The 27,195-nt window shown below is 42.7% G+C and overlaps 1 protein-coding gene across 4 annotated transcripts in view; it reads right to left on the bottom strand.

The window, feature by feature from the left end:
* Nucleotides 1-3,592: 3,592 nt before the first annotated feature.
* The window catches only part of DOCK11 (dedicator of cytokinesis 11), a 79,057-nt gene continuing 55,454 nt past the window's right edge, over nt 3,593-27,195 (bottom strand). For 3 of the 4 annotated variants that reach the window (XM_038164522.1, XM_038164521.1, XM_038164523.1), the window contains 16 exons: nt 26,939-27,072; nt 26,209-26,324; nt 24,286-24,423; nt 19,719-19,901; nt 18,960-19,073; nt 17,073-17,288; nt 16,933-16,990; nt 15,146-15,252; nt 14,036-14,158; nt 13,036-13,149; nt 11,062-11,208; nt 9,985-10,195; nt 9,469-9,662; nt 8,904-9,004; nt 7,466-7,604; nt 3,593-4,995 (listed from right to left, as the gene is read on the bottom strand). In XM_038164522.1, coding sequence (XP_038020450.1) covers nt 4,873-4,995; nt 7,466-7,604; nt 8,904-9,004; nt 9,469-9,662; nt 9,985-10,195; nt 11,062-11,208; nt 13,036-13,149; nt 14,036-14,158; nt 15,146-15,252; nt 16,933-16,990; nt 17,073-17,288; nt 18,960-19,073; nt 19,719-19,901; nt 24,286-24,423; nt 26,209-26,324; nt 26,939-27,072 — 2,218 coding nt within the window. In that variant the 3' untranslated portion in view covers nt 3,593-4,872. Of the gene's footprint in view, nt 4,996-5,089; nt 5,103-7,465; nt 7,605-8,903; nt 9,005-9,468; nt 9,663-9,984; nt 10,196-11,061; nt 11,209-13,035; nt 13,150-14,035; nt 14,159-15,145; nt 15,253-16,932; nt 16,991-17,072; nt 17,289-18,959; nt 19,074-19,718; nt 19,902-24,285; nt 24,424-26,208; nt 26,325-26,938; nt 27,073-27,195 lie in introns of all 4 variants that reach the window. The other variant, XM_038164524.1, reaches the window with a different exon arrangement.

Genomic DNA, 27,195 nt, shown 5'->3' with positions numbered 1-27,195 from the left:
GACTCAAATAGAATACAGCTGGATCTGAGGCACAAAAACCCAAAACTGTATTGAAAAAAATCTGACTCACATGGCTCCTCACATCTTGACCTTTGTTGTGTTCTTTGTTCTGTGTTCTCTGGGGACATGTAGAATTTTGCGATACACGTTCACAACAGACACTAACTCTGCCAACGCCCTGCTGGAAATGAGAAATTTTGTGGAATAAAACCCACCTCCTTTGAAGAGTACTCTTGGGTGGACATGGAACCAAGCATGTTTGTGCAAATGTTGTATCTTCCCCTCTGATAAATTCTATTACAATCCCATGCATCAACTTTTCTACTCACTATTCCCTAAGTATGAAGATCTATTTGATTCACCTACTATTTGGGAATGGAGTAACTCCTTTACTCACCAAGGGAGGAAGGGCATAAACTTGGTTTTACAGCTGTTTGGCCAAGGCTTGCAAGAGTTCCATAGAGAAGCCTCAGAAGACAGAAGTAGGAAAAGCAGTTTGTTCTTTATCCTCTGGTGAAGTAAATAACAATTATACCTGACTTACATTACATCACGTAAGAGCTGGTTCAGCTGCCTGGGCATGTACATTATTCTAACCACCTTGTAGGTTGAGCCAGCTGAAGAAGAGCAACAATAAATACATCCCCAAAGAGCAAAAGTCTGGGTTTGAGAATTGTCACTTCAGAACAGAGCAAAAACATAACCACAAACTTACCGGATATTTTTTTGGAAAGTAGGGTGATCTGCTGGGACATTTTCTTACTTGTGATTCAGATTTTGTCCTATTGACAAATTTGTGTGTATGACTGTCTCCGTTTTCCCGATGAATCATGTTTGTGGGATTTCCTTGAGCTGGATGTTGTGGTGCTCATGCTCTTTAGGATTTTTCAGTCAGCATCTTCTATTTGTTGCTGAATAATTTAGTATTCACCATTTTATTTGGTGTACTACTGTGTTTGAAGATTTATTTTGATAACCTTCTTCAGGGGGTGCATATGGGATTGCTCAGTGCACTAGGATTTAGTCCCATGAATCTTACACTGCTATTAGCTTCTGATCATTCACCCCGTTATGTGAAATGAAGAAAATAAACCCAAGAAACAAAAAACCCTAGGCAAAACGTGGTTATTGAAACACTTATTTTTCCTGGTTTTCTAGTCTTTTATTTTGACCTGGAATAAACTCTGAATGTGACTGCAACGTGACTTTTTTTCCCTGGATTCTTGTCAAAATTACTCATTATTCAAGAAAAAGGAAGTAAAAAGAGCAGTATAGGATGGCTGGTCTCAGGAAGCTCTTGAGCAGCTCTGCTCACCCTCTGTGTCCAATACAGCAGTAAAGAACCAAGGCAAATGGGAGGTGCTGTTCTTTCAAACACAGAAAGTTAAACAGGGCTAGCACAACACTCAAAAGTACAACATGCAGGAGAAAAGCACTCCTGTTATGATTATGGAGCAGCAGGTGTTAGATTTACATGAGAAGAGAGTAAATTACATCCAGCTTAAATATTTTATGTGTATCACAATTGGTTCCCCACTGCTTAAGCATAAGCACATTATTTGAAGTACTACAGTCTCGTTGCATAAGAATTAGCTGTACACAGAGCTCCTTAACACAGTCAGAACCCCCTTTGCAGTTAGAGAATTCATCTCAGTGAACATCAGATCAACATGTGCTACTTTCCTCAAGTGGGTAAATTGGGTAAGATGTAATTTCATTTCTATTAAATTTTTGAGCCCATAATTTCCACTTATGTTCTTCTCCAGTTCTTTTGGGCCAAGTTACTCAAATCATAATGTGGAATCCCTGGGATGTGGTATCTTTAGAAAGGGAAAACAAACATATTTTACCTACTTTAAGACAAAGGTAATATGTTTATGTAAAGTCTTATTCGATATCAAAATACCATGTTGTCTATGTTCAAAGGTCTTCTGGAAGAAAACCAAATGTTACACACTACAGGTATTCTCCCATCCATGATTTTTCATTTGCTGGCCTAGCTCATGAAAAGTCCTGATATCAGAAGAATATTAGAACATCAAATAATACGTAAAAATACATCATTTTCTGCAGTAAGCTCTTCATTCCAGATTTTTTGTGAGAGAAGAAATGGAGCTCTGAGGTTATTTTTCTCAAACTGATACTTTCTAATCCCTCTGCAAAGAAAAAAGCAGTAGGTCCAAGAGAGGAAATGTTTATACTTTGCTTACTTGGTAAATCTCTAAAAGCAAGTTGTTGTACATAAAATTCAGGCAGACCCTTTGTTGCTTTGTTTTTCCTATTTGTAAACCCTCTGGCTCTGACACATCCCATTATCCAAACCAATCCTGATACTTTGAACAGCCAGCTCCTCTTAACCTTCACAGATACTTCATCCCATTTCTTTTCCTTTTATGCAAAATTGCCAAGGCATCCATTCTGAAGACTTGATGTATTACACAGCAGTTTTACAGCAAAAATAAATGGAGGCACACAAATAAAATATGTAATGTAGCCAAACCAAGGTATAGAAAGAGCGTGTGCCAGGATGTCATTTGAAATATGTCCCACTAATTTTTCAAGACTAAAAAATCCTGCCATTCCTTAGGCAATATAAGAAAACAAAAAATGTTAATGAACATTAGACATTTCTATTCTTCTCAAACAGGTAGCAAATATGATGTACCCAATGTGAGTATCAGCTACTTAAAACAGGCCCATATACGGTACAATTTCCAGATATATCTGTGAGTTAAGCTCTTTCAGCCATAAATAAGAAAAGATCTGGAGGATTTCTCTAAATGAAGACAAGTAAGTAAGAAAAAGATAGAGAAAATGTGATCATCTTCTTGGCACCATTGTCCAAAACCAGCTGTAAAATAATGGCCACTCCTCATCCCTTCTAGATGAGTGAATACATAAAGGAAAACCAAGTTGGTTTGTTACCAGTCTTTTTATAACCTATCTAAAAAGGAGATTTTTTGGTAGAAGATCCAGAAAAATTATTTAGCAGCACAGAAAGTTAATACTTAGGGCATGATTTATGTAATTCATTAAAACTGCAAAAAAGTGTATCTTCTGAAATGCAGTGACTGTATATATTCTAATTGGACTGATATTAAGCACTTCTTTTTGGCCAAATTACTGTGACTGAAAGAGCTACAGTACAAGAGCTTTTGGATGTCTGTATCTCTTGACTAATAATGAGCTTCACACCTCTTAGTAAAGCAATTTGGAAAACTCTCACTATATGCTTTTAAATATTATTTGTTGAAAGATAACAATGAGGAAGGTGCTAACCATATTTACACACACTAATCTCTCTTCCTCTTACTTAAAAGTTTGTGCTAAATTTAGAGCCTGTCTGGCACAAAAGCACATAGAAGCAGAAATGTGGCTGGTTTGTTATAGGCACATCTGTATTTTGCTTGAAACAGCTAGTGGGTGAATTTATGGATCACAACATTATTTTCTCAGAATACAAATAATCGTAGATATTTAGAATCATGCATAATAAACATTTTGAAATGTGGTCCAGTTACTATTTGAAGATAATTTTTGTCACAAAGACTTAGAAGCTTAATATTTTATAGACACTACAGCCAAGCCAAGACCCAGCTGAAGTCCTTTTATTATGGCATTTTTTTTTACATATCCCTTAAACTCCCACCCTTCCCATATGAACTACTGGAACCATATTTACAATTGATAGGATTTTGAAAAACACTGATGTTAAAAATGTCGCTGGATAAAAGAATTACTGAACTGTGTTCTTCTTCCTGAATCTGAAGCGTATTATTAAAAAAGAGGCAGAGAATGTATGAAAGCTTTGGGAAGGGGAAGAAGGAATAAAAGAATTCTGGAAAATACATTTTCTCCAACCACCTATCAGACAAAAACAATGAGCTTTCGGAGAACAAATCTGCTTAACAGGAGGGAACATGCATGACTGGTGGTGTTAACAAATCCCTCAATTTTGCATATAAGATATTTTGATGTGCTGCAAGTTTTTAAACCAAATCTCTCTGATTATTAGAATTTTTTTTCGAAAGTTATTAAAGCACCTTATAATTTCCAACTCAATTTAAGCCATTCTCAGAGTTCATATCTGTGTGAGACCATGAGTGGTAAGCAGGAGAAAAGCCTTATCAAATGACACATCTCTCAGGTCTGCTCTCAGTGAGTACAATCCATCCTCTCTTGCAGTTGTGAAAGTTTACCCAAAATTGGAATCAGCTACAGTAAGCTCAACTTTCATGGAGATTACTTTAGAAATATCTGTTCTGAGGATGTATGAAAATTATAATTTCTGACTTAGGTTTTATTATTCCAAACTAGGGCAAGTTTACTCTCATTGAGTGCAATAGGGGTATGTGGACCCCAAGTCACTTTTTAGAAGAGAAAGGTCTCTTACCAGTAAATACAATTTCTCCTTCATGTCCCCCCCGTCCAACAAAGCTTTTAGCAGCAAATATGATAAAATGCTGATTTCTATATACTCTATAGTCCTTCTATTTACAAAGTAGTTTTACATTTTATTATATTCCATTGTACAACTTTACACAGTATGTCATTGTTTCGATTCATAGTTCAGCAATTCAACATGTTATTTAGATAATTGCCTTTCCACGTCCTGCTATTCACTTGGCTTAAAAAAATAGTAGAAAACAAGCACAGTGGTGCAATGTCCAGGCACTTTCAATGTTGCTCAGCAAATAAGCAAGCACCCTGTTTGAAAGCATGGCAACTTTTTTTTGTGGGGAAAAAAAAACCGAAGCAAAACAAACCAAACCACCCTGCAATTCAATCTTTGCTCATCATGGATGGTTCTAAACATCCTTTGTACAGTTCCAAGAATTCCTGAGGAGGCTCTGTAAAATATGACTGATATGTTTATATGTCAGCAGTGGGTCTGAGTGAGCAGTAACTTCCATCACCAGAGGTTCCACTGATCGCACAGAAGACATGAAGGGAGTCCTGCATCCACGGTGAATGTATTGTGTCTTCATGATAGATCTAAACAAAGCAAAACAATCACAAATTCAGTACAGGTTTCACTTCATTATGATAATCAAGCTGTTTAAAAAGATATGCAAAAGAGATATCCAACCTTGTCTTCAAAGCTGTTTCACAAAGGCAGCGTAACAAAGAAATGAGAAAGAATAGTTTAGTGATTTCTGTAGCATTAATACATACACATTCTGTGTATTACTGGATCACTTTTATACAACTATGCCCTGTGGTAAAGAAACAGTTCTCTGTATAACAATTTTTTATTATGTCTCAGCAGTAACAGAATTCTAATAGGTTTTTTGTGAGCATGGGGAGTACATGCAGCTAAATCCCAAAGACACTCACTACCTCTGTGTCCTGATTTTGTACTGCTGCCTGAGGGACACCCTGACAGCACAGGATCCAGCTGGAATGGCAGAGCTGACTGTGCATTTATTTTCACCATGTGGTTCACCAGTTAAGTTAGTTACCTTGAAATTGCAGTAGTGAAACTGAGATAACTGGCCATCATAAACAGCCTCTGGACATCCAGCTTTCTGCCAGTTTCTGGAATTTCCTGGACCTGTTCAGCTGCAGTTTATAAATTTTTTGTGTTTACATTGTAGCTTAAAAGATCTGTAAATAGGTCACAGGCTGACCCAGTGACTACCCATCTGCTCTTGCATCTCAAACAAAGGGCAATGCCTGTGCTGCTTTAGGACACTGACAATACTTAGAAAAGCATCTGCTATTTGCAGTGAGAACCCTAAGTTAATGCACTATGCTTTTTACATTCAACTGAGTAATGTTGCAAAATAAGAAAACTTATTCCATTAGGATGAATTTGTTAGGTATTAGGTCATTTGATGGCAATGAAAAGTCAGCTGTTGTACATCATGTTGTGCAACTATGAAGAACAGTGGTCATAAACATGGTATTTTAAGCTGCCTTTTGAGCTATTATAGGAAGAAAGTGAAAAGTATATCCTTCCCAGGGAGCCCTTCACTCGGACATTTCAGTCATACTTTGCCTGTTAAGCAAAGACAACACAGCAGTGGACAAATCTATTGAGGTAGCAGGGGGTGTGTTTTAACAATGCTTCTTTGTGCTAAAATAATCTTAGCTATTGTACTTGGACAGTGCAGGACTGAGTGATTTGTTTTTGATTTGACTATTGCAAAATTCAAAAGCCACAAAAGTTTCAGCAGCTGCATGCAAATTAGAAGTCTTGGCACTGGCAAACAGCTTAGAGTAAGCAGGTGGCAGCTCTTATGAAAAAGCCTCTCTGCAGGTAGTGGCAATGAAAAAACCAGTGTGGCAAATGTGGAAAATCAATAGTTTGCACACTAAAACAACAGTGGCCACAAGCAGAATAGAAGGGGAATCTAACAAAAGCAACAGAAATGCAGCAGTCACTCTCAGATGGATCCACCCTTACACTCCTACAACAAAATTCATCCTCATCATGAGACTGTTTCCCTGAAGAGATATTGTACTATTCCATAACAAGACTCTGATTCCCATGAGCATTATTTTATTGCAAATCAACCTCATTTACAAACAGCAGCCTGGTGCAGTTGTATTATTTTGCCATTTGTAGATTTTTCACTTAGTGTGAACAACTACTCAACTAACTGTGGAATTTGCCTATCCATTTTTAGTGAGTTAACATGTTGCATCTTTAATTCATAGTCATACATAGACTGTGTATTGACTAACTGGGAGATCCTGAAAGCATTCTCCTAAATTTCAAGTTCTCTGGACCACAATGCAGTCTGTACTGTTGATTTTATATCCTTGATGCTATAAATCTACAAGCTTTCTTTTGTCATAATGAAGGCAACATTAAAGAGCAGAGGCAGGGAAATTACTTCAGAAGGACAGTTCTCATCTAATTTCATAGCATAATACTAGACAGAACTACAACTGCTCTTTGAATCTCTCACCTCTCTGACCCTACTATTAAAAAGTATTTTTCTAGAAAGATCCAAGAAAACATAAAATCATAGATCAGATAAACTAGCATGAATTTTAACAGTGCATATAAAGGGCATGTTGGCATTAGGCAAAAATTATAAGAAAACATATATAAGGAAAAATAACATTAAAAAAACTCCATAAACTAGCTATAACTGAGGAAATGGAAATTCTGCCAGAGAACTTTGACCTGTGACCTCTTTATAATTTTAAAATATGACGCAGAACGTGGCATGGGATTTCTGATGACCATGGCAGGCAGCGGTGTGTCACTAAAGACTCCACCCTGCAGCACTCTGAATACCAACATCAGGCTGAGACGTCCAGTCAGCAGAAAGCAGTTTTAGGAATCCACCACCTCTACTACTTAATTTTCACGTTTGCTTAGTCGCTTGTTTATATTTAGCCGCAGAACACGAGGAGCGATCACATTTTCTGCTCCCAGCCAGTTCTCAGCTCAGTCAGTTTTTCAAGCACAGAGAGCCACCTCCGTGGGCTCCCGATGTGCAGTACGTGCCTGTTCATGGATGATGTCAGAAAGCTCTTTCACCATATCCTGAAAGTTTGATTTTAACCCCTCGTGGTACTCCACTTGATCCTCCTTAATGAGACGCTCGTTGAGCTCCAGAGCAATTCCACAGGCTTGGATAAACTTCCTAGGGAGGAAAGGAATGAACCTGGGGCATTACAACAGTCCAGTCTTCTATCAAAGCAAGCAACCAAACAGACAGGCAAATCTCAGTATTTCCCACCCCCTCTTCCTCCTGTGTTTGGGACAAGACATATTCCAGGGGTATCCCTGGCCCAGTGAATCAGGGAATGAAGAGGGACTGCAACACAGGTATTGGGCTTTCTGCTGGAGCTCCTGTGAGCCTGGATCCTCAGGAGGTGGGACAGCCAGTCCTGCAGGGCTGGCCAGAGCTGGGTGCATGTGACACAGCAGGGCTGTCAGAGGTCAGGCTCCTGACAGCAGAGACACCCTTCCAGAAGGAAATTCACACCATGGGGTGCTGTAATGCTCTTTCTGAGGTCTGTTATTCATTCTTTGCTTCATTTAACACACATACTTTCCTTTCTTATAAAACTCAATAAAAACACAGTCACAGGTGAAATGGAGACCGTGTTTGCACTGCAAGGCTGGAAAGTAAAACCATGCACGGCATGTTCTCAGGGATTGCTCCCTGATTGCCAGGTTACTTGATACAAGGAAGGAGAATGGGATCAGCTCAAATGCTGCTTTCTTCATACAACGAGAATGGGTGAAATGGGAGCCAGCAGCAGAGAGTAAAAAATGCAGGGGCTGGTGGACAGCTGGTTGTACCTGAGAGGTCCAGAAAAGAGTGTGGCAAAGACTCATCATACTGAGGTGAAACAAGAGTTGCCTAATCATATCTCGGGGGATACTTTCAAGTGGGAGGTAAAACTTACCCTAAGGGACAGAAATTGGAAAAACACCTGTGCAAGTCACAGAGTTTCAAAAATTAGCAACAGAAACAAGAACAGCACTCTTCCATGAACTGAGAAAGGATTTGCTTTAAAATATTTTAAGTTCATCATTATCTAGCAAAAAGTCCCCTTGGAAAAACTGGCAAACAATGCACAATATCAAAAACACTTGAGCCCCTGGACTGTCAGATCTCTGGTTTTCAAACATACTTCATGTGATAATCTCAAAAACCCACACAAACTGTTGAAGCAAGTGTTCAAGCAAATCTCCTCATGGAGAGCACAGCCCTGGACTTGGAAATATATGTCTTGATATATATAATCTTGATATATATAATTTCATTGGCTTTTTTCATACGTGTGAGCACCCACAATCCATGAGACTTGGATCTTTACATAACATATCTAAGTATCCAGCATCTGCTGAGTTTGGAGACAGACAAAAATATAATCAGAGCAGGTACCATCTTCCGGCCAGCTGCTAGTTTTTATTACATTAGAAATCCTACCTGAACATTTCTTTTAACTCATTCACCTTCTTAGCAGGATATTTGCTGGACTGGCTGTCACTTAGGAAAGCTCTGGCATAGGCCAAAGGACCAGCATTAACCTAGAATCAAAGAAGAAATCATTTATGTTAGAACTCCTGCTGAGACAAAAAGAGATATTAAGAATGTTTCCTCATATTTTCCTCTTCTTTCTGTGTGGAAAAGCAGCACGGTCTGAGTCCTAAGGTCACTCATTCAGCTTGAGAAGCCAGAGTCACAAACAGCTCTTTGTGCCTGATCCTTACAGCACAATCTTCAAGACTTAAGTATATTTCAGCAGTTACTTATGGCTAATTAATGTGCAATTACACTTGGACTTGACACTGTAAACACCACTGGAGGAAATGTTTATTCCCCTGAGCCAGCTGCATGTGTAGCACTGAACGGGACAGGGAGGCTGTGCTGCAGGCTGCAGCCATGAAGCCTGGGTAGTTAATGATTTCTGGAAAGTAAATGCACTGTGACCATGCCTCACCCCGAGCTGTGCCTGTAAACACAATTCTGAACAGACATCAAACAGACTGACCTGCACAGAGACACAGCCCTGCAGTTTGAGCTGCAGCTGGATCATGTCAACATCACCAGCAGAGCTGCAGAGTTTCTGCAGCTCTGCTGTCTTGTCCTTTATTTCATCAGTAGCAACATCAATTGGCTTTAAATTAACCTGATGTTCATAATTGACCGGAATTCTCTTCTTAACATATGGAAAGGAGTTCAAAGCTAGCAGAAACAGCAAAAGAAATGTACAGATTGAGAAGTCATGCAGCACATAGGAGTACTCCTCATAGAACATATACAAGCAGATTCTTGCCCCTGGGGATGTGAAATCCCAAACAAGTCTATAATTTACCAGAAAGATTTTTTAATCTGTAAAAATGTGCACATAAAAACACAAGGTAAATTCCCCATCCCAACCAGAATATTGTCTCACAATTCTGATTAAGCTGAGAGAATTTGTCACACTTCTGGAGTATTTTCATGAGCTAGAACAAGCCTCCTATTAGTTCCTGATACTGTCTCATGTTCAGATATTTGTACTTACTAGTCAGAATGGTCCTTTTTTTGCATTGTTCTTCCACACTGCCGTGCTTTTTTCCAGATAAAGTGTAAGGAGTTTCAAATACAAATCTATTGATATTATGATTTCTTTCAAATTCAGTTTTTCTTTCAGACATTTCTTTGTCTTCAAAGTAGGGCTTCACATAAGTCACTTGAATATGGGCATACTTGGGATCAAGGTCTTTAATGTTGACCTATGAAATAAGAGGGTTACCCACAGGAGGAGCAAAGGTTAATAAGTTATAATTGGCTAATCTATTCACCGGGGTCTGATTTAAAATAATTCCCTGCTGATCTGGCCCCACTGCAGGAAGGCCAATGACATGCCAAATGCTCATTTTGCCTTCAGCTGGTATGTCTAGACCATCCACCAGCAGGTAAGACAAAGAGGTGTGGCACAAGAAATACACCACTTGGTGCCAAACAAGCTGTTCCTGCAGCAGGCAGTCACGTCCCCTGATCCATCAAGGCAGCACAGGCCTGAGCTACTCAGTCCTTTTACTATGACCACAAAGTCTCCAGACCGTGATCCAGTGCTCATGCAGTGCTGGGCCAGCCAAACCTGCAGGCTTGCACTAAACCAGCTTTGGGATCACCAGCACCGTCTTTGGTAACCCAGATAAATCCCACTGCAGCCTAAGGGGGGGTGCACAGCTCTTGCAGGGAGCATAAATAAGTATTCCATTTGAAAAGAAAGGAGCTAAGGCAGCAAGGCCCTAAGAGGTTTTCTTTTAAACTTGCAGCATCAAAGCAACAAGAAGTAACTCTGCTTTCAGTCACCTGATGCTCTGTGCTGGCTTCTAATGCCTTCAACAAGGCTCAGTGCAATGGGGATTGCAATTTCCATTCATAATTCACACCTGGGAGCCACAGCAGCACCAGCACTTGTCAAGCTGTGCAACGTGTCCACACACAGGAGCATGAGGATGCCAGGGGCAATTGGAAGCAAGGTGTTTGTAAGAGGGTGGAGGAGAGGGCTCATTCTTCCCCTCCCACTGGCAGGAGAAGGGATGCTCTGTCATCTTCCTTCAGCTCCACAGAGCATGCAGTTTAACTCTACCTTATTAGAATCCTGGATAATCTTTACAGTCTCTGACCCAAATTTTTCTCCATAAAGTTTAAGAAGTCTGAAGGAGATCTCTGAGAGGCCTGTCAGTTTGGGCTCCTTGTAGACATATTCCTTCCCATCTTCTTCCTCAAAGAATGTCTGGCATTAACCACAAAAAAAAAAAAAAAAAAAAAAAAAAAAAAAAAAAAAAAAGAAGAAGAAAAAAACGACAACAACAACAAAAATCAGTGAGGAATACCTGTGTTTCTTCATTTGACTTTTATGTTAGATTTGCTGCTTGTAAAGCAAGCTTCTACCAACACTTCAGAAAGCCAAAAGTTTTGGAAGGCTATGGCTCACAAAGTCTCACTGAACTTTGCCTGCTTAATAGCTTCCTTCAAAAATGGTCTAAAAAAAAAATCTTCAACCAACACAAACACAACACATCATTACTTGAGTACAACCAGAGAGAAATCTAAACTATGTGGAAGATGGTTTGGCCAGCATTTGACCTTTTGCAAGGTTGGAAAGAGATAGGCTAGAGAAAAAAAAACCACAAAAACAAGGCCCAGAGAAGGAGCAGAAAGATACGTGAGTTGAGGAAGCCCTGACAGCAGAGCCACAGGAACAGTCTGAAATTCAAGAATTTGTGTAAGCTGCAAGAGACTGTAAGCAATAAAAAAAGAAATGGGTTTCCTGTGCTTTAATTCCTCTTGTATGCAGGGAAGTGGGATTTAGTGTGTTTACTGTAAATGGAGACCAAAACACATCAAAGGCTGTGCTTGCATCACCAGCCTTACCCATAATGGAAACAGCATGGGAACTTCATCTTTGGTGAGCTGTTCCAGTTAGAATTAGTGACACAGCGTTAAGCTATCTGTGCGTAGCTGGAATATAAAGCCAGAAAAGCTTCAAAGTGCAAAACTGGATCAAGTACTGGTTGTCAGGATGCTACACAGCTCAATTTTAAGGGCTGATCCAGTTATTTCCAACTTCCGGAAAACTAAGCCAGCAGTTGTTTCCTTTTATCTGTTGCTAACCTTATTTACTTTTTACATATCCAGAGTTACAGAGAAGATGAGGGTAAATATAAAATGTATGTTCGCTGCAGCAGAAGTCACTGCTCTGGTATGTTGTGACAGTGACATTCAAAGGTACAAACCCATGCTGGTTTCAGGGGTATTCATCATCTCCTCGAAAAGAAGGAATAAAGAAAGTCAAGGCTAATATAATTTACATGGTGTTTTCTAAAGAGAGGTCCTGCACCTCCCCTTGGTTGAGTCCACAAGCAGAAGCAGGTTGTTCAGAGACAGAAAGGACATGAGGGTATCACACTTTATTAACTGCTATAGGTGGAGAAAAAAAAAATAAAACCACAACTGCTTTTAAGCTCAGAAGATTCAATGAGATATGATAAGATCATGCCACTTCCTGGGACTCTGAGCCCCAGATCTTATTCAGTTTTCCAGGTACTTCAGCTAACACTAGTACTACCTATCTCTACATGTGTGTAATAAACACTGATAGATATTTTGCCTCCAGCTTCTCTCATATCCTTTTACTCTGGTAATACCCAGAAGGGAGCAGCATTTTTCTGTAGAAAAAAAAAGTATGTATGTTACCACTACTGTTTATATACTATGGTTATAGTTATATACTATACACACTAAATTGTGTCTGTGTAACCTACAATAACTATAATTACAAAGAAAACCCTCAGCGTTTTCTGAGCCTACCGAGGCATTTCCTAACCACTGAGTTGTTTTAAGGAAAGCCTACCAGAATAATAATAAAATTTAAAATAAATCAAGTGCTCCTGGAAACAGATACAAACCCTGATCCCCAGTGTGCAATACCAAAACACTCATGTAGACACACTGGTGGCTGCACCAGAGGAGCTGTTCAACTCCAGGTCTGACAGAGCAGCAGCTTTTGGGGCCAGGATGCCTGGTGAGGGGAAGCTGGCAAGCCAGTGTGTATACTTACTTGTCCATAAAAGGCCACTCTGAAAAAGGTTCCAAGAAGCCTCTTCCTTGTGTGCATTACTTCCAATATTTTAGCATATGCTCCGTGGAGTGTTCTGTACAGCTGGGTGAGTTTCTGGAAATCAGATTTTACCATTATGAGGAAAGCAGGATTTTCCAAGCAGCACATTCTAGTTAACACCAGAAGCTTCTGAGATACTTGAACACAATCCTCTGGAGAACTGAAGCCTCAATTTCTAAAGAGGTTGAACTCATGCAGTCTTGTTTGAAAAGCCTGGTTTTAAGTAGATGCTTAGTGTCAGGTCTGCAGGGTACCACAGACTGCAGGAACAGCACTGCCCCTGGAGAGAAGGCTGGGTGCACTCTCTCAGGGTGTTTCCTGACTGAGCCTTCACACACAGAGCAGCTGGCAATATTTTACTCAGGAAGCTTTTTTTTTGATTAAAAACAGCTTTACAATGAAAAAATAGGTGGAGGTGAGGCTTTCCCCCTCTGCCCAGCTTCAGTTAGATGGCTGGATGTTCTCTCATGGCAGAGGGACGGAAAGAGGACCACTATTAAGCTGAAGCACAGGTCACAGCACGTGGTGGAAAGGAGCAAGGCTGGGAACAGCCTCCTTCCTTCCTCTCCACTTGCCACTGAAGTACCCACAGATCTAGTCCTTCCTTTGATCTGCTCTCATTCTGTTTTTAACCCTTAAAAACCTCAAGTCTCAAAAAGAATCTAGCTGCGATGAGCATATAGAATGACAACAGATTTTTTTAACAGGAAGGTGGCAATTATTCACTAAACATGAGCCATCCATGTCATTAGCTTTGATAAACACCTTTCAGATCATTGCTTTCACCAATTTCTTTAATAACCAGCAATGAGGCACAGTGTGTGCTTTACTGACACCAATTCAGTAACTCATAACTTCAAAAATAAACAAGTCCCCTCTTTCTTATATCTTAGCAGACTAGAAATTACCTGCTCTATGGAAAACAGTTGAAAATACCCACCTCAAATTCACGCCGCTTTTCATAAATAGGAATGATCAGTTTGGAAACCTCAGAAATTGTTTCATAACGCTCTGCCTTCCACAGGCCATCTATACACTGCTCCAGAAGCTCCACCAGGACCTCCTATGACAGCAACCAAATGGGTGGTGTTACTAACACTCCAACTTAGAAGATAAAACCATTTTAACTTCAGATACTTCTATCAGATCCCAGAATTAGTAATTGCAGTTACGTAAGTTGAACCACTGTGTATTCCTGGCCTTTCTAAAGGCATTCTAAATTTTGGGGAGAGGGAAGTGGAAGAAGAAGAAAAAGGACATGTTATTTTTTAAAAGTTCATTAATTCTTCATAAAGCATTAGCATAATAGCCAGCAAGTATGTCCTGGTTATTTAGTTACTCCCCAGGAAAACACAAAAACTCTGGGAGAATATGGACATGACATACTGGAGATCAGAGGTGTGTGACTAAGAAACACATCCAAGGAACAAGTATTGGCTATGATGCCAAGGATCCTCAAGCCTTGATGAAAGGGCAGCTGGGCTGCAGGGCCACCATGCTCAGCCACACGGCCAAACCAAGGCAGCTGCACAGGGATGGTGCAGAAGTTCTTGTGAGACTTCATGACTCATGGGTAGATCTACCCACTTCCCCAAGGCCTTGCCAGGGTTTCTGGATTGTTCTGCTATCATAGTGTCCTGCAGAACAGCCCTAACTCCAGGGGGACCCTAAGATGACCTCTCCCTTGCAGAGCTTGACTTCGTATTGCCCCTTCTTGGAAACAGCACACCCGGCTGCGCTGCCCTGCGCTGGCAACATCAGCATTTGCATAACAAGGCAGGCAAAAGTTGTGGTGTTGCTTTTTCAGCCTCAGTGCTAGAAAAGCTCTTCACAGGAACCAAGAACTTACATCAATTTTACCTGTCTGAATCATACACAGAAAATCCTCCAGAGCAGATTTCTCTAGGGAAATTGGGGTGGAACAGTCTTGTTTACAGACAGCAGTGCACAACTGCAATTTGCTAGAGCTCATATGAATGAAGTCTAAAACTAAATCCTAATCAGATATCAAATATCCTACCATCCTCCTATCTACAGTACAGGACCTCACCTCACTGTAATGTACATCCATCATCCCACCATCTTCTTTCATTGCACCTTCTTCATCAATGTTGGGAGTGATCTTCCTGAAGGCAGCGCATCCACTGGGAAACAGTTCTGTGGCAGACAAAAGCAAATGGATTAGTGGAATTATCTCAAATGTGTCATGGTGCTGTACTTTAACCTGAGCTGGCAAATCAGTACCACTCAAAAACTCTCTCACTGCCCCACTCAACCCTCGTGGGATGGGGAGGAAAATCAGGGAAAAGAAGTAAAATCCATGGGTTGAGATAAGAACAGCTTAATAATGGAAACAAAGTAAACTAAGGTAATAATAATAACAGAGAGAAAGATATAAACCTCAAGAAAATCAGGTGATTCACAATACAGTTGCTCACCACCTACTGACCAATGCCAAAACCATTCCCAGACTGGCCCCCTTTCCAGGTAACTGCCCCAGCTAATACATTGGGCATGACATTCTGAGATGTGAAATATCCCTTTGGCTAGTTCAGGTCAGCTGCCCCAGCTATTCTCCTTCCCAGATTTTTGTGCAGCTCCTCACTGGCACATCATGAGACGCTGAAGTAGTCCTTGGCTTAGAGTAAGTGCTACTGAGAAACAACCAAAGCAGCCGTGTGTTGTCAACATTACTCTCACACTGAACCCAAAACAGCACCAGCTACCAAGGAGGAAAAGTAACTCTATCCCTATCCAGCTATTGCTGGAGAGCTGGGTGGTAAGCACACAGAACTCTACACTCCTAGCAAGGAATCACAGTTAGGTACCTTAAAACTTTGGGTAGTTCAGACTTTACTGAATCATTCCAGCCTCTGTGTATGTAAAGAGTGCCAGTGACAGAAATAACTCAATGTTCAAACTTCATTTAATATTCCTTTGGACTTGTTCCTCTTCCCTTTTAGGAGTTCTCCTTTACCACTACTTGTGGTAAGCAGCCTTTGTGTACAAATAAAACATTGCGAACTTTCAGTACTGCCCTCTCTGCAGCCATGTGAAATGTGCATATATATCACAAGAACAAGTCCTGATTTTTCCCAATTTGCCAAGACAAAGTACAGAATTTGGAGGGACTCCAATCCCCCTGAGCAGGGCACTCAAGAACTTTCCAGCCAAGGCAGTGTATGTAATCAGCTTTCATGCAGCCTTAGCTTTCTGAAATGTTAAGGGTCCACTTCAACAATTACTCCCTTAAATGGAAATGAAAAATGGGGTCAATATATCAACTGCAGAACAGGTATTTAAAATAAAACCTGCAATGTGGTGTAACTTGAGAACTCACAGCTCTGTCCTTCCTTCCTGTTTTGCACTAAGCCACAAAACTCTCCTTTTTTTCTGATTGTTCTTTACATATGTGCATGGTTAGGCTACAGTGTCATTTCTTGACTGAATTTTGACTGCTTTATTCTATAGTTTTCTGTACTGCCAATAGTAATAATTCTGATGTTCATATTGAGTCAGTTTTTAACATGGCCTTCCCCAGTGAGCACATTTCCTGATGTAAAATACAAGTGAACATTTAAACAAAGACACATCGGTTCTTATTTCACTCAGCACCATGCTAGCGTGGCTGTCTAAGTGAACAGGTATGAAAAACTATCATTTCTTAAAAACTACTCATCTTCTAGCTTTATACACTGCAATAATTTATTTTTCCTTTTCAGCTTGTTTATAAAATAACAATGCACCAAATTGAGAGAGCCTTGTCTTTAAAAAGATTCTGACACCCCCAAAGCCCACCATCATCCTCCTCGTGCCTCCCAAACAGCAGACACTTACTCTTCCTGTGCAGGAACTCTGCAACGAGGGCTGCTACGTGAACATAGCACATGGCTGCCTGCAAAGCACAAGGGGAAATTATCACAATGTCATCTGTACATCTGTCCTGTTGTGCACCAGTTTTCAATTGCACAAATGACCTCTGAGAAGTCTCCGTTCTTCACATGTATCTTGGCCATGCTGTCCAGCCACGTCTTCCGGAGCTCGGGGGTGCTTGCGTAAGACTTGGCCAAACTGTACTGGAGATCCACCAACATCTCTGGGTCCTTTTCATGTTCTTTCATTTGAGCAGTAGCCATGAGCACTGTGCGGATTCTCTTTGTCAAATCTTTGACTTCGGAAGGAAAAGCCGTTGCCTGACACAAAACAAATTGAATTAGAAGCTAATACAGAAAATACAGGCTTTGCCAAGGAATGACCCTTTCAGCCAACTTCACTTATCTGAAAACACTGAGGACACAGCAGATAAGGCTAATTAACTCTTCCTTACTGAACTCACACTGCACACAGAGTACAGTGTTTCAGCTGCATTCAGAGGCATTTCAGTCATGATGTGCACAGGGCCAATCTCTCCAGGTTGTGTCTAGGATGCCAGGCTAGCTGTTCCTGTGAGCTGTTCCAGTGAGGCTGCCACTTTGGCATCTTGAGGAGCTGCTCTGAGAGCAACACAGAAGTGCTCCATACATGCAAATATCTCTGGATGAGACCACAAACCATGGCTCCAGTATTTTTTCATGTCATTCAACATCTGGCTTGTTAGGCTCTGATGTGGTTTGTCTTCAATTCCTAAAGCACTGAAGGCATTTGTAGAGCTTCCCACCACAGGAATGTAGTAGAGAAGCACATCTGATCCCCTGCTCAGAACTAGGCCAACACTGAGTTAGACCAAGGCTTGTCCAGCCAAGTTTTATAATCTCCTAAAACAGAAAATCCACCTCCTTTCTAGGCCCTGCCCCAGGGCTATACAGTGCTCTTGGGAAACAATTTTTTCTTAAGCAAAACTGGAATTGCCCTTGCTGCAGCTTGCATACACTGCCTCTTGTCCTGCACTCCATACCTCTGAAAAGAGTCTAACTAGTCTCTATAAACTGTCTGCTGTGGAAAGAAGCAGGCAGGTTCCCCCGCAGCTCTCTCCCTTCCATGATGAGCCTGGTTTATGCTCCCTCTCCTCAGATTCCTGTAGCCCAGCTGCTGCTGTGGCTGTGCATGGCATTCTCTCCATTGGAATCTCTCCTGGACTCTTGCACTTACACAAATACAAAAATTTGATATAATGATCATCTCATGATGTAAATTACAAGTAAAGTATGGCTCAGTAAAACCCTTATCAGCATCTGTGTGCAGAAAAGAACTGAGGTCTTTGCCAGGTATATCCTATCTATAAATTTGTTAGATCATAATTAAACACCTAATAGAAGTTCCCATTAAGCCTTTAGGTCACAGGATAACCGTGAAACTGTAAAAACACTTCCCATTTCCCCTATCCTGCCTTGGCAGCTACTCTGTGTGAAATGGAGCACGTTGCAATTGCTCAATGGATTGGGTACAAACCACTAATTCTAGCAAAAGATAGGCAATCATTTTCCAAATAAATACAACCATTAATCTCCACATAAGAGCTCTTTCTTACCACTACTGACACTTAGTTGAATAAAACTAAATCCTGCTAATTATTACCTTCAGGCAACAGAAATACCAGACCCTCCCTTGTCATTTCCCTCAAAGCTTGGAGTTCCTGGAAAGCTCTTTGGACAATCTTGCAAGCAGAATGTGGCAAAGCACAGCCTGAGGTGCTGGGTTCCCTCCCCTTGGTGTGAAGCCTCACATTTGGAGCATGACCTGCCTGAGCAGCTGGTCCTATTGATGCTGGCACGACATTGTTTACTGGGTAAATGCAGCCTATTACAAGCTTATAAATCACAGCTCCAGTCATTAGCCCAACCTTTAAACAGAGTTTCCTGGAGTCTGTCCCCAGCCTTGCATCAATGGCTGATAGCACATGATGAGATGTGACATCTCCAACTCACCTTCATAGGCCTGTCGCTGTTTGCAAAGTTGTTAATGATGAGCAAGGAGTCCTGAAATCTGGTCCCACCACTGAGGGCCACATCTGCAATTAACTGGCTCACTGCAATTATTATCTGTGGGATAAGGTAGAGGCTTTATTTAAACAAGCCCTAATAAAAAGGCTTTATTAAGGTCACAGGTAATAAAATGCTCACAGGAAAGCATCACATCTTTTCCGCCACAAAAGCAGCGTTGTGGCTCAGCTCTCACATCCCCCAAGGACAGACACTCCCCAGAGGGCCAAACTGCTTTGAGGAACAAACAATCCAACTATTCTAATATGAATCCCTGTTTGGACATCAGCTACTTTCACCTGTGATTCTTTACAACCCAGAGGGTATCCATCTGTCCCCCATGGTATCTACATTTGCTTCAAAAACTACCAATGCCAAAAAAGCAGCTCCTAGGAAACCCCTTCTCCTGCCTTAAGGGCAGCTGTCCTTTCCACCCCATCCCAGCCAGTCTCTGGTACAGAGATGTGTCTGGTGTCTGATACACTAAAACTCAACAGCTTGGCAACTTGACGGCATTTATTTTACTTAAAGGTGCCTGGACCAGTCACTGGAAATAGGAATTAGACAAAGCCTGGAAAGCAGGAGGATTTTTGTCCATATGGCAATGGCAGGATCCTCTGCAGGTATGAGGTCACAGAGCTCTGTTGCTGTAACTGTTCATTAAATTGGAGGTGTCCTGTCTCTAGCTCTCATCCAGCCACTGACCTGAAGATGTGTTCTCAGAAATGTTCTCCTTTTGGTGAACTCAAAATTATTTCTCATCAGGAGGTACAGAAGAGCAGAGGCTTCGTTCCTTGTGGAGGACACCTTGGAAGTGCAACACTTCAGGATCTCATAGCAGAGGGCAGCACACATGTTCACCCTTCCTTTGAAAAATGCTGAGGGGAACTTCACAAGAGACATGCAAATATTAGAAAACACACCACTAAATGGCATAGGGTTCAGATGGGCAGGGCCACAGGGCAACAAACTAAGCTCCAGCCTGGACAACCTCAGCAAAACTTCTGGCAGAATTCTGAGCCTGAAAGTATTTGTGGGAATGAATTTGGGGTCTATTTTTAACCACATTTCCTAGACCGATGGGAACTTTGCTGTCATGCTTCTTGCGGATGTGATTGCTTGTGTCCATCTAACCCTTTCCCTCACAACATCTGGGTTTATTGGCAAATTCCGACCAAACTGGACTGATAGAATTATGTTCTTCCAAAAGTCATAACCACAAGCACTGGGGCAGAGAGGAGGTCCCACAGACACTCCCACCACAAGGTGCTATCTGGAAGATCAAAAAATCCATCAGAACCCAACCAGGAATCCAACCTCACTGGGAAATGTGACCTGCAATGCTCACACATCTACATGATCCCCCAAAAACATCTAAAATCACGCCTGCATGCCCTCAGGAATGCAAACATGCTTGTCCCTTAGAGCCTAAAATTCAGTGACCTCCCCAGCCAGGGCCACCCAGGGAGCAGCAGGACAAGCCAAGCCACAGTGCAAACTCCCTCAGTCACAGCAGGGCTCAGGGACCTGCAGCAGGGAGAAGGGGAACACCAGCACCCTGGTGGCCTGCCTGTCCCCTCACCAAAGCCCTCAGCACAGCTCTCGGGGCAAGCTCAGCCCTACCTGGAAAGGCCCACCTGCAGCAGACAGGTGGGACACCTGTCCCAGTGGGCAGCAGCCTCGTGGGGATGCCAGGGTGTGTCCCTCTGGCTGTGGTCACAAGAGGTGGCTGGCAGGGAGGTGACACCACCTTTGGCTTCCTTCCACCTCGGCACAGCAGGCTGAGCACAGGGAAGCAGAACAAGGAAGGGCTTTGTGCTGGCACGCAGGGACCTGCTGGGGAGGGGAGATGCCAACACCTCCCGAGGGGGTGGAGGCTGCTGGAGCATTGCACGGCAGCACTCTGCTCCTTCTGCTGCAGCTGGCAACCAGGCCAGAGAATTTCCTGGCAAAAAGAGGCATCAGAGGCAACCATGGTTTTACCTATTGAGAGGAAAGATTGTTCAGTTTGTTCAAGACCCCATGGTCCTCATGGGGCATGGTCCATTAGCCCCTTTATCTGCCCCACTACCTTCTGCCCATGCGTGACGACAGTAAATAGTGTCAGCCAGAGGCTGAAGCTGTTTCTGTGGCCCCCCACTCCTTGCATTCAGTATGAATGTTCAAGGAAAACTTGTAGGTACCACACATGGCATGCTGGTGACAGTGTCTTAAAACAGGGATCTAGGACCTGTGGCTAACAAGATACTGGGATTGCAGCAAGGAACCAGAATTAGGACACAAAACACTTTTTGTTCACTTCCTCTGGCCAAAAAATATCTTCAAAAAATAAAATAGAAGAAAGAAGGAAAGAGGCAAACAAACATCACAACAACACAGGGCCACACAGATCATGTGTGCACCTGGGAAAGGAGCTCCAAGGAAGTGCTGCCCACTGCGATGCTGTCCTTCTCCAGAGCCAGACAGGATCATGGCCAGCCCTGGGCTTAGCCATGGGACAGGGCATGCACACACAGCACAGCCTCTCCCAGCAGGGACACTGCCTGCCAGCAGATGCTTTCCAGACACTTCCAATGCACTGCTAGGGACAAAGCCCTTGCCTGGGAATCTGCTGCAGGAGGAGCCCTGTGCACTCCCCTCCACACCAGCTCTGGAGGAAAACCTGTGCCCTTTTCACAGGGACACCGTGTCCCTTTCTGGAGACCAAGCCCAAGCAGATGCAATGGCTCCTGGTGCCAGGTCCAGGGAAGCAGATCCAGGGGTGAATGGCTGCTGGAAGTCCAGCCAGGTGCTGCCCGTGGCTCCCCAGCTGGCCCAGAACCCTGGGGAGAGCACGAAGCAGCCCCTGTGGTGCTGACTGTGCACGCTGCAGGGGCCCATTTCCCATCCAGCCCCATACAATGGACCAGAGCAGGGCTCAACCCAGCAGCCAGCTCCCAGAGAGGCCTCAAGGGGACATGAGGGCAGCACAGCCATGGGGACAGGCAGAAGGATGTCTGAGCCAGTCTTTAATGCCCACCCTTCCTCTATGCATGCTTTCCTTTATAACCTTTAACTTAAAGACCATTCCTAAGCATGCATAGGTATTTATATATGTACTCATCTGTAAGTGATGCCCTGAAAAGACAGATTCAGTTCTTAAGAAAAGCTAGAGTGTGAAACAAGAACAATCTAGCTTTTGTTGGTTCTTACCAGCCAGTAAAACAGAGGAAGCTTTCTTGCCAAATTCCCAGAGTACACATGTGCAACCAAAACCAAAGATGCAAATAATTACAGAATATTTTTGTTCTTTGCTCTCTTGCAACATTTTTTTTAAGTCTTTTGCCTATCAAATAACTAGATTCAATGTAGAAGACAAATTATGGAATGCAGAATACATCTCAGGAGTTTTTTCCCTCCAGCAACCATTTGCTGTGACCACAAATAAGAGGGGGGTTCTTTTAATTGTAATTATTGCTACAGAGGGCCCTAAAAATGAAAAATTTTTCATTCTAGTTGTGACAAAGGTAAAACTCCCTTTTCCTTTTCTTGAAGTTACAAAGTAGAGCAGAGCTAGTATTTGAAAACATTTGAAAACTTGCAGGAAAACATCTCATCCTTGACTTGTCATGCAGTGCAGTGACCACCTGCCTTGGCCACCATAGCCACTTCAGGCCTCAGAAGAACCCTTGAGAGGACTTAAAAGGAAGTTTGGGACACATGTGGTTATGGAGTTGGCAAAGAAAACACTTCCTCCTTCCAGATACCATCTGCTGGGCTCATATCTTGCTTTTACAGAAGCCATATATGCCCTGTCATAGGGGAAATGCGAGAAAGCTGAAATCAATAATTTGTGTCATTAAAGAGCCATGACGTGAAATTCATGTGGATTTAGACTGGCATAAATCCAAGAGAACAATCCCACTGCCCCATCCTCACAGCCAAGCATGCAGCCTCCTTGCTGCCACTGATGTTTTGGAAAGCAAGTGTGGAAGCCCTGAAGGGCTCCAGGCTTTGAAGGCTGACAGTGAGATCAAATTGAGCAGGTGTGCATGTCTGGCTTCACATTCAAAAAACCCCACAGAAAACATGCCAGGAAGGCAAGGAATGTCTATTATTTGCTATAGGCACAAAACAAATATTTCTGGCTAAACAAACTTTTGGCTAGCAAGTGGGAGAGCAGGGTGTGTGCAGATCTGCAGCAGGATCTCGAGGCTAGGCAGATCACAGGCAAGCAGAAAAGTCAAAAGAAAGGCAGAGCAATAAACATGCACTGAACCCTGCAGAATAGCTGAGTGATTCCTGCCCTTGCCACTTGCCAATCTAGCAGGCTTTAAGACACCCCATGGAAAAATACCTTGCAGGAGACCACGCTGACTGGAGCAGACAGGGAGCCAGCAAGACCTCTGCATTTCTGCTTAGCACATGCCAAAATCCAGCCCTAGACTTACACTAACTCTTAGCTTTGCTGTGGGGTTACAGCTAAATGTACAAAGCACAGACTTTTCCACCTTTGAAAAGCAGTTTAGCAGTCTCTTCTTTTAAACAGACTTTGCTCAGCAGCTAGTGCAAAAGCTGCTTTGGAAGTTACTCTTTGCTGCTTACCACTCAGACACGGTGCCCTGCCTGCCTGCAATGTGCCACATGGATTTTTGTCAATGAAGTGTTGTGCTCAAGGGATTTGAGGTGTTTTAATAATTTTGTATTTATGATAACTGCACAGCTTGGGAGGAATGGTGTTCTCAGGTATATCAGGTCTGGAAAAATGTCCTTTTGAGCAGTGGCAGGTTTTGACAAGCACAAAGGGCAATGTCAGCATCAGTCACTGCTCCTTTGTGGTCAGCTGCGGCTTTGTCACTGCTTGAGCTTGGGGCATTAAAAAGCCTCACTACCTGTCAGGGCTCAGAGAGCACAGAACAAGGTTCAGCAGGAACTATCATCTCCCCCAGCAGTGGTGAGGAGCTGCCTGTCAGTGCATGCATCATTCAAGCAACAGCACCGTCAGCAGCACTGGCACTTTGGGGCAAAGAGTCAAGCACCAGCTGTTGGTTGAACAGACACTAATCCTTGTGACCAAGGCAAGTGTGGGAATTCCTCATGATTTCTCCTTTTGCTTCCTGATACCCAACAAATAATAAATAACTAGAGAACTTAACCTGGGCTGGTTTTTAAATCAGTGAAGCTGTTTTCTAAAACACATCTCCAAAATAAATATCAGTTTAACAGGAGTTCAACCATACTGGATTCTCTGCCAGACTCAGAAGCTCTCCCACACCCTTGTCATTGTACCTACCTTGCTAATGAAAGCTCTCAGAGAGGCAAACACGTGCTTAAGGGCTGCTTCTGACTGCCCATTTTTGAGAAAAGCCAGATGAATATCAAAAACCTTCTTCATAAGTGGATTGTGGCCATCGTTGCTTAAAAGCTGGGTCTAGAAAGCAACAGGAGAATTTACTTAGCAGAAAAGTTGTGCCTGAAGCTGGAAATGACAGAGATAATTTTGCATAATTAATCACATCAATTCTTAAGCCAGATAAGCAACACGGCCTTCAGTAAAAATATAACCAATAAAATGTGACAATCAATAAAAGCTTACAGTAGTGAGCAGAGGCTATTTTTGCAGCAGAGAAAAAAACAAAAATATTTTATCACTTTTGAATCACTAATTCCAAAATCTAAGTCAATATTTTGTGCAACTGTGACTGGTTGCCTAGCTATTTTAAATAAAACATGCTGTTATCAATGTAACTAATGTAACTATCACCCTGGGGTTTTTTTCCTTTTTTTTTTTTTTTTCTTGAAAATTGTTTTCTTTGCAGCCCAAAGAGAGAGGAGGAAGACAAATAAAATAAGACCCATTTTTTCACTGGATAGATTAGTAGCTGTAGTTAGTATTGTTTCCTGCAGAATTTTGCCAGTTTGCACCTTGCGGAGATAAAGGAAAATGGAATTACTGGGGAGTTATTGATACAGTTTGGTATCAGACCAGGTGGGCTGCGCCCACTGCCATCCCCACGGGGCTGTGCAGAAGGTTTGGGCATGACACAAGGATGAGGATATCCTCTATTGACAGGAAATCAGCAGCCCCCATTCTACTGCCAGTCCTCACAGTCCTTGGGCTGGCTCAGATTTTGACACCTTGCACAGACCGTGTGGTAAGTTCAGGATCCAGAGTTTTACACTGAGCTCATTTCCTGTGGCAGTGGAACAGCACCAGCGCAGCTGCTGCAGCACAGGACCCACTCATGTCTGGTGTGGCCATAAAAGTGAAGCCAAAGCCACTAAAGGGGAAGGGAATCCAGTCTATCCTGTGGTTTGAAAATCATATTGTTTTATGGTTCAGCAATATTCCAAAAGAGGCAGCTGAGAAAGTCAAGCAAGTTTTAAGTGTTGCATCTAAATCCTTTTGCTGTTACCAAACTTCTAAGGAGTAATTTAACATCTGCACCAGGATGGCTTTTTGGCGCTGCAATGGAAGCTGAAGCTGGGAATACCTTTCTCTTCATCTCCATGTGAAAAGGAAATCTTCATCGTGCTTGCTCTGAAAGCCAGAGCTGTTCTTGTGACACCATGCAAGACACGTTGCGACATGCAGGATTCTTCTGACTACACTTCAGGAAGAGCATTTCTGGAACAGTATTTTGCTGCCATCCTGGGGTTCTCTTTACCACAGAGGCCTTGGTTTTTGTAGATGGCAATGGCTGCCAAAAGCATAAATCCCAATATGGAAGAGAAGACTGCTACCCATGGTTCTGGTCCTGTCTGCACTGGCAACCACAGCTGGAGTGCCTCAGCCCCAGAGATATTAATGTACAGTGATTCAAAGAAATCTGGGCCTTGCTTCTAGGTAATTCAGGGTACAAAAGAGTGACTGTTCCAAAAATGTTGGGACATTCATTTCCCTTTTCTCTAGTCCCTCCTTTCTACATGATATTTATTTCCTCTTATTCTATTTTTGTAAAACCTACAGTCGTGGTATAACATGCATGGGATTTTCTCTGGTCTTGCAGTTTTGAAGAAGTGGCAAGATTGTGTATGGGTGTAATTACTCTGAGACCCTGTGAAACACTCCGTGTTTTGGAAAATAAGCAAACTGCAAATGATTTGCTTTTGTAAAGCCTTCCATATTCTTCCACTCTAGGAGAAAAGATCACCAAAATCCACACACATATAAAAACACAGCACACTTTTCTATATTTTTGATTTCAGTGCTGACCTTGAAACTCTGAGTGAAAAAAGAAATGGTGTCCAGGACTGTCAGGCACACTTCGGTGGCAATATTGCCCTCCAGTAACGCCTGGTGCACAATATCTGCTTCTGAGGTGCCCGCATCTGTGGACAGAGAGACAATTAGGAGGAAACAGTGTTCAACACTCCAGCTCCTAAAAAATCTAAGTGCTGATATAGATAAGGTTCTCCCTTGCACCTTCACTGTGTTTGGGAGATGATGCAAGAATAGCAAGATGCTGAATTTGCCAGCTCCATTCAGAGAAGCTGCCTCAGCCTGATGCCACACTACAAAAACAGTACCTGTACTGCCCCTTAATATCACTGTCTTTAAAGCCAGACAGAGCAAGAGGTGTCCAAGCTGTCTCCAGAGAGGGGACATGACAAAGTGCTTCAATGGGACAAAATGCACCCACATGGAGAGGCTTAGAGCAGATCCCAGCACTGGTCTCTCTGCAGTGCAGTTCTTCTGCTTGTCCTGTTCCCTACCCAACCAAGGCATCACCTGCCCACACACCCAGCCAAGGAGCTGTGCCAAGACAGGCAAGAGCAGAAAGCCACACAAATCCTAAATCCCAGGGGTGATTTTTAAGGGGCCGGCTTGAATGGCACCCTCACCCATCTAGGAATGCTGCAGGGAGGCCTGGTGGCCACTGCAAAATGGCTACATGCAGTTTTCCTCCGGCTGGCACGTGCCCTGGCCCTGCTGGCACACGTACTGTGGTTGAGGGTGAAGGAGCTCTCCAAGCTGCCCAGGTGCTGGAGCCGCACCCCGGCTCTGCTGCGGAGCGCTGGCATGGTCTGGGACTTCCTCTCAGCTGCCGTGTGCTTGGACAGCCAGGCATCCTGCACCCTGCAAGGGGGAGCAAAGACAGGGCTTGGGCAGCAGCAGCAGCCACACCACTACAGGATTACACAGGGCTCCAGGATGGAGACCTCTTCCTCCAACACACCAATCTGGGACAGTCCCAGTGGG

This window comes from Motacilla alba, chromosome 4A, assembly GCF_015832195.1.
Source record: "Motacilla alba alba isolate MOTALB_02 chromosome 4A, Motacilla_alba_V1.0_pri, whole genome shotgun sequence".
Taxonomy (NCBI): domain Eukaryota; kingdom Metazoa; phylum Chordata; class Aves; order Passeriformes; family Motacillidae; genus Motacilla; species Motacilla alba.
The sequence above is the reverse complement of the archived record's forward strand: the minus strand, read 5'-3'. Positions and strand labels throughout refer to the sequence as shown.